The sequence below is a fragment of the Phacochoerus africanus genome, chromosome 4 (genome assembly GCF_016906955.1).
Source record: "Phacochoerus africanus isolate WHEZ1 chromosome 4, ROS_Pafr_v1, whole genome shotgun sequence".
NCBI classification, from domain to species: domain Eukaryota; kingdom Metazoa; phylum Chordata; class Mammalia; order Artiodactyla; family Suidae; genus Phacochoerus; species Phacochoerus africanus.
In genome coordinates, this window is record NC_062547.1 from 3,518,158 (window position 1) to 3,525,536 (window position 7,379).

General features: G+C 60.5%; 1 protein-coding gene across 1 annotated transcript; it reads left to right on the plus strand.

Moving 5' to 3' along the window:
* Positions 1-5,259: 5,259 nt before the first annotated feature.
* Positions 5,260-7,040, plus strand: FGF4 (fibroblast growth factor 4). Its single transcript, XM_047774084.1, has 3 exons — positions 5,260-5,599; positions 6,213-6,316; positions 6,864-7,040. The coding sequence occupies exons 1-3, from the start codon at positions 5,260-5,262 to the stop codon at positions 7,038-7,040; spliced, it is 621 nt and encodes a 206-aa protein (XP_047630040.1).
* Positions 7,041-7,379: the final 339 nt, after the last annotated feature.

Genomic DNA, 7,379 nt, shown 5'->3' on the forward strand with positions numbered 1-7,379 from the left:
AAGTTCCCAGGCCAGCGTTTGAATCAGAGCTGCGGTTGCCAGCCTATGCCACAGCCATGCCAACACAGGGTCCGAGCCACATCTGCAAACTCCGCCACAGCTTGCAGCAACAAGGGATCCTTCACCCACTGAGCAAGGCCAGGGATCGAACCCGAATCCTCACAGAGACAATGTCAGGTCCTCAATCCCCTGAGTGACAATGGAAACTCCCAGGAAATTAACTATACTTCAATGTTTAAAAATGGAAAAAAAAAAAAAAACTATGGAAAACAGTATGGAGGCTCGTCAAACAATTAAACTTAGAATCACCATATGACCCATCCATTCCTGGGTCTACACCCGAAAGAAGTGGGAGCAGGGTCTTGAGAGGCATTTGCAAACCTGGGAACCTGGATTGAGAACTGCATGATTGACAGTAGTCAGGAGGTTGAAACAAGCCGCACATCCATCCACAGAAGGAGGAATAAACTAAATGCCCTATGTCCACACAAGGGAATATTGTTCGGTCGTAAAAAAGGATGGAAATCCCAACTCAGGTTACAACACGGCCAAACCTTGAAGACATTCTGCTCGTGAAATACGCCAGACACAAAAGGACAAAAACGGCTTGATTTTACTTGCATGAGGTCCCTAAAGGCATCACATCCGAGGGGACAGACGGGAGAACAGGGGCTTGGTGTTTAATGGGCACGGAGGTTGAGTTGGGGGAGAAGAAAATGTCCTGGAGAAGCATATGGTGACGGTTGCACACAATGTGGGTGTTTTTTGTTTTGTTTGTTTCTTCCTGGTTTTTGTTTGTTGTTTTTTAGCCAGGCTCTTGGCATGCAGAAGTTCCCAGGTCAGGGATCGAACCCTGACCACAGCAGTGACTGGAGCCGCAGCAGTGACAGCACTGAATCCCTACCATGCTGAGCCACAAGGGAACGCCACGATGGGGTTCTGCACTGAACTGTGCACTTAGAAATGGTAGATGGTCCACCCACTCAGGGTAGAACGTGATGAAAGACGATTTGAGGAAAAGAATGTAAACACACGTATGCCAGGGTCACTATGCTGCACAGCAGAAATTGACAGAACAATGTCAACCAACTATAATAAAAAAAATTAAAAAAAAAAGAAACAGTAGTAGGAGCTCCTGGCGTGGCTCAGTGGTTAACAAACCTGACTAGCATCCTTGAGGATGTGGGCTTGATCCCTGACCTCGCTCAGCGGGTCAAGGATCTGGCATTGCTGTGAGCTGTGGTCTGGGAACCTGCATATGTCACGGGTGCAGTCCTAAAAAGACAAAAGACCAAAGACGAAAAGCAAAAACCAGAAAGAGTAGAAGGTAAATTTTACGTTATATGTATTTTACCACGATAGGAGTTCCCGTTGTGGCTCAGTGGTTAATGAATCCAACTAGGAACCATGAGGTTGTGGGTTCGATCCCTGGCCTTGCTCAGTGGGTTAAGGATCCAGCGTTACCGTGAGCTGCGGTGTAGGTTGCAGATGAGGCTTGGATCGCACGTTGCCATGGCTCTGGTGTAGGCTGGCAGCTACAGCTCCGATTGGACCCCTCGCCTGGGAACCTCCACATGCCACGGGAGCGGCCCAAGAAATGGCAAAAAGACCAAAAAAAAATGTATTTTACCACAATAAATCTTTCCTTTCTTTGGATGTTCTTTAAAAAGGTGTGTTTCTTTGGACGCTGCAGCCTGTGTAGACACATCTATACACTACTGGCCCTACCCTTCCCCTTGACACTCTTAGGAGGGTCTTGTCACTGCAGTCAAAAGAAGGAAGTTGAACAAGAAAAGGGTTGAGGCATTTGCAACGGTTCCCAGCCTGGGAGCCCTGCCCCAGGCTGAGTCCTGCCATTCCATCCTAAGAACTCGAATTGAATTTTAACCTGCACATTTTTTTAATTATTATTACTATGACGCTAAGTAAGTTCTTAACAGCTGGGCTCTTGTTCTGAGAAGCTCTGTTGCTCTTCCCCGGGAGAAGAGACCCAGAGGACCAGAAGCCACGAGTTTCTTGTAGGTTAAAAAGGTCACAGTAGGATTGCAGGTGGGAACTGGCCGGTTTCAGCTTTAATCCTCCGTCCGGCTCCCTCCCCTTGAGGCTGGTGATGGGAGGTGACACATCCTAGAGGATACGAAGGTGGGTTTATCTTCCACCCTCTGGTATGTTAGCTGGGCTCGCAGTGGAAAGGGCTGAGTGCACCCAGCCTTGTCCGAGGCTGTCGCACCCTCTTGTTGAGGCGACAACCCCTGCAAGTAGTTCGTTACGCCCATTTTATAGATGGAGAAAGTGAGCACGATCAGAAGTGAAGGGACCCACAGAGATGGGCACTCAGTGTGACCCTGGAGCAGGGATCACAGCACCCAGAGCCTCTCTGTGGCCCCGCAGGCTCCCTGGAACCCTGGGTGCTTGGTGAACCAGGCTCTTCAGGTGCATCGGAGCATTTTCAATCCCCAAGGGGGCTGGATCTGGGATGAGCAGTCACCTTAGCCCGACTCTCCCTTCAAATAAAAGTGGGTCACAGTGGAGCTTCCCACAGGAAGCCGGTAGCTCGCTCCTAAAGGTTCCTAACGTGTCTTCGGGCACCTTCTGTGCCCCGGGGTGGGGGGAGGGAGCTGCACCTCCAACCAGAGGGTCCGCCGGTGGGGAGCTCTGGGGGCACTTGGCCAGGCAGCCCTTGATGCCCAGGCACCCACTGTGTGCCAGGCGCTGCTGCAGGCACTGGGGATGCAGCTGAGAAGAAGGCATGGTGGGGGCGGGGGGGTGCTCCACAGAGGGGACAGTCTGGGGAGAGGAGGGTGAGAGTCAGTGAAAAAGCCTCCTTAAGGGCTGAGAATAGACAACTAGGATGCAAGAGACTCTGCCCAGGGCATGGGAGCTCCAGTTTCTCTCCCAAGTGGCTGACAGTGGAGGGAGCCTGAGTGCACAGAAGCCATTGTCAAGGAGAGACCTTGAGCACAGCGGCGGACGGGGAGCGGCTGTGAGATGAGCGGCGAGGAGGGGGCTCCGGCCCGGGTCAGGTGAGAATAACCAGGCGAAGCGCCCCTGGTGTGTCCTCCACCTGCCATCTTGGGGTGGCCCTGCAAGCTTTTGACGGCTCCTTTGAGCGGGTGAAGAGGCCACACCCTGAGGGGCTCAGGGACCCACCGTGAGTCATGGCGAAGGGGGAACGGGGGCTCAGCTCCTGACACCCTGTTGCTTGCCAGCCCTTCACAGGACAGTCCCTGAGAAGACGGGCTCTGAGATGCACCCGCACTGGGTTCTTCACTGAACTGGCCAGCAAGCAGGAGAGGCAGGAAGGGGGCTTTTGGAGCTAGGAGCTGGGGGAGCCCTCAGAGGCCTGGGTCCCATGTCCCTGGAGGAGGAGGAGCTTACGTAGATCTGGACTGAAGGAGGGGCGCCCGCCCCCCAAGCAGCTTTGCAAATGGGGGGTCAGGGGTCCAGAGGTGGCAGAACTTGCGCACAGGCTGCACCCTGTGCAGTGAGGGGCAGGGCTGGGGCAGGTTCTGGTCTCCTGATCCCCACCCCGTCGGGGGGGGGTGGGGGGGGGGCAGGGTCCAAGCAGCTGCAGAGCTGACCTTTTAGCCATGAGTGGCAGCTCTGAGCCGGCCCCCAGCCGGCCCCCAGACTCTCATGGGTGGCCACTGCTTGATCAGGCTGCAGGCCCAGAGAGGAGCAAAGACTCTCAATGAGGGGTCCAGAGACGGGGAGCTCGTCCTGCCCTGGCCCCTCACTGGGCCCTGGGTGCCCCCCTTCCTGGCCTCAAGACCAGACCTCAAACCGCCTAGGTGTCCTCAAGTGGTGTGAATGGCCCTGGCGGGGTGCAGAGATCTGGCCAGGGGTTCCTCAGACGGGAACGGGGCGGGGCGGGAGGTGGAGAGGCTGAACTGGCCTGGGGGCGGTGTCTCTGGTCACAGGTGCTGGTGGCAGCAGGGAGTGGGTGGGCTCCAAGCCTCCTGCAGTGAGAGCTGGGCGGGTCCTGCTGGGAGGTGACAGTACAGCTCAGGTACCTTGGAGAACAGGGATTTTCACACCTAGGTGAGCCAGTATCTAGCCGGACCCGCCCCCATCGGGCCATAACGGGCCCAGTGGGGGGGGGGGGGTGAGGATGGCAGGTGGGGGAAGGGAGCCTTCCAGAAGTCTGGCCTGGGTACTTAAATACTTCTAGCTTTGTCACTTAAATATTCCTGCTGCAGAATTAAAAGGAAGGGGGACACCAGATGTCCCCTAGGCCCTGCCCCCTACCACCGGTGCTTGCAGGGAGGTGGGCATGTGTACCCCGCGCAGGGCCCTGGTCTCCTGGAGTGTACCTCCAGCTCACCCCGTCTTCTCTTAGCGCCACCCACCCAGGTCCCCTGCTCAGGCGATGCCCCCGCAGGTACACAGAGCTCCATCCCTGAACTGCCCAGGGCGGGCCAAACCCAGGCCCTGGCCTCTCTCCAGCCTGGAGCGTGCCTACCAGGATCGGGCCCTCCTGGCGCTAGCTGTCCTTACCCACCGTTCGTTCCCCGGTGGGGCCACAGGGTCCTCGCAAAGGAACAGCTTCTGGGGGGTTCCTGAAAGGCAAAGCGCAAGGAGTGGCGGCTCCGAGCGGAGGGTGCAAGGTGAGGGCGGCACCAGGGCCACTGAAACAGAGGTGGAGAAGGGGCCCCGCGGAGACGGGCCAAGCAGGGAAAAAGGGCAAGAGGCAAAACTTTGGCTGGAAGACAGGAGTGGAGGAGATGCGAGCATCGGAACAAACAGGTCCGTGGGCAGGGAGAAGTCAGGGATGGGGGCTGGGAACCCTCCAGGAGGCACTCGCGGCGCTCGGGCCCCGGCCGCCTCCCCTCCCCCAATCCCGAGGGGCAGGCGGCTTGGTGGCCACCAGCCGCGAGCGCCACAGCGCCCCGGGCGCCCAGGCGAACGCGAACCGCCCTCTGCGGGAGTTGAGGAGGGGGGGGTGCGGGGAGGGGCGGCGAAGGGCTATATATAGCGGCTCGGCCCAGGCCCGCCCAGTGCGCAGAGAGGCGCGCATCGCTCCGCAGGGTCCCAGCCCCGGCCGTGCGCCCGTCCGCCGCTGCTCGACTCCCCATGCAGCCCGGGTAGGTCCCGGAGCCTGGGGGCCCCGTCGCTCGCCTTCCGTTCCTCCCTCGGCCGCGCACTCCCAGAGCCCGCCCAGCCCGTGCGCCCCCGGGAGCCCCGACAGACGCGGCTCGGCTCTCCGCTTCCTGGGCGCACCGACCTACCTGCCGACGGACGCACGGCCCGAGGGCAGGGATGGCGGGGCCTGGGGCGGCCGCGGCAGCGCTGCTCCCGGCGGTGCTGCTGGCCGTGCTGGCGCCCTGGGCCGGTCGAGGGGGCGCCGCTGCGCCCACCGCACCTAACCGCACGCTGGAGGCCGAGCTGGAGCGCCGCTGGGAGAGCCTGGTGGCGCGCTCGCTGGCGCGCCTGCCCGTGGCCGCGCAGCCTAAGGAGGCCGCCGTCCAGAGCGGCGCCGGCGACTACCTGCTGGGCATCAAGCGGTTGCGGAGGCTCTACTGCAACGTGGGCATCGGCTTCCACCTCCAGGTGCTCCCCGACGGCCGCATCGGCGGCGTGCACGCGGACACGAGTGACAGTGAGTGGGGCGTGCCGGACGGGAAGGGTCGGGGCCCCGGGCAGCGGCCGCCCCTTCCAGTTCGCACAGGAAGGTCCCGGCGAGCACCTGCTCGCGGGCCCTGGGAACCGGAGCGAACTCAGGTTCCGGCCCCTCGGTCGTGGAGGCGCCGGGGCCGCAATCACTCTTGGCTCGGTGAGTCACGGCAGGGACAGGCTTTGCGCAGCCCCGCCTTCCCGCCTTCAGATGTCCCGGCCCCGGGTGCCGAATTCCAGCGCCTTCGCCGTGGGCACAGGGAGCGGAGCGCAGCCATCGGCACCCGCGCGCGGGGGCCCGAGACGCGTGCCCATGTCCAGGCCGGGCTCGAGGGCCGCGGCGGCCACCTCTCTCCTGCTGTCCGGGACTGGGCGCGGCCCCCAAGGGGCCGGAACAGGGGGCGAACGGGCTGGACGCCGGGGGCCCCTTGGGGGCGGTCGGCCTGCACCGGGGAGCTGGGCCCCTTTACATTCACCTCCACCCCAGAGATGGGGGTCCCAGGGGCGCGCAGGCAGAGGCGGGAGCCAGGTCGCCGCCAGGTGGGGGAGGCGTGGGCCCAGGGTCCGGTGCCCGGGAATGACCTGCACCCCGCCCCCAGGCCTACTGGAGCTCTCGCCGGTGGAGCGGGGAGTGGTGAGCATCTTTGGCGTGGCCAGCCGGTTCTTCGTGGCCATGAGCAGCAGGGGCAAGCTCTATGGCTCGGTGAGTAGCGCGGGCCGCCAAGCAGCCGGGCAGGATCGTGACGCTTCCAGGCCGCCTACCCCCGGATCGTGGAACTTCCGCGGCAGCGACGGGGTCCCAGGATGGAAAGTAACCCTGTCCAAGGCCCTGAGACCGTTCCGGTGACCCTGGGTCGGCCCAAACAAGAGGACAGGAACAGCGTTCCTGCCCTCCTTGAGCGGGCACTTGCTAGCCAGTCTAAAGGTGCCTCCCGGAGCCCCTCCCCATGGCCCCTGGGGCGGGTCCCAGCCAGCAGGACTGCAGTCTTTCGGGTGGACACAGTGGAGATGAAATTTTCCAAGTGCCAGGTGCTGGGCAGGTGCAGGAGCCCAGCTGCTGCCCGCCACCATATCCCTCTTCTCACCCTGGGAACAGCTTGGCACCTGCACTTCCCTGGAGAGACCCCAGCCAGGGTGGGGCTGGGGGGAGAAAGGAGTCCCTGAGCACTGCCCCCAGAGTCCCTTGGCCGGGGGTGGGGGGTGTGTGGGGGGGGGTGGCCCCACCTGACTCTGCTCCCCTTCCCTCCCAGGCTTTCTTCAGCGATGAGTGCAAGTTCAAAGAGATTCTCCTCCCCAACAACTACAACGCCTACGAGTGCTACAGGTACCCTGGCATGTTCATTGCCCTGAGCAAGAACGGCAAGGCCAAGAAGGGGAACCGGGTGTCACCCACCATGAAGGTCACCCACTTCCTCCCCCGGCTGTGACCCTCAGAGCCCCCTGGAGGGGCGTGCTGGGGGCCACCGTGGTGCACTTTCTTCGGACGGACAGCTTGATGCAAGAGTAGGTGTAAGATATTTAAATTAATTATTTAAATGTGTATATAGTGCCACCAAATTATTTATGGTTCTGTGGGTGTGTTTTGTATTTTTCTGGGGGAAAAAAAAAAAAAAACCACGAAAAACACAAGCCCTGACTTTTCCGGTAAAACAGTAGAGGTCCTCTCCGTGGGATTTCTTTTACTCGTCAAAAAGTTGTCACACGTATGCTGCTGCTATCCCGTGTATTAAACACTGGTGACATCCGTCGCTGACATCAGCCCTGCC

Bases quoted from the DNA above. Each gene is read 5' to 3' on its own strand.
- FGF4 (XM_047774084.1), top strand. From the start codon at position 5,260: ATGGCGGGGCCTGGGGCGGCCGCGGCAGCGCTGCTCCCGGCGGTGCTG. The intron at 5,600-6,212 runs GTGAGTGGGGCG...CCCCGCCCCCAG, and splicing joins GCACGCGGACACGAGTGACA to GCCTACTGGAGCTCTCGCCG. The intron at 6,317-6,863 runs GTGAGTAGCGCG...CTTCCCTCCCAG, and splicing joins GGGGCAAGCTCTATGGCTCG to GCTTTCTTCAGCGATGAGTG.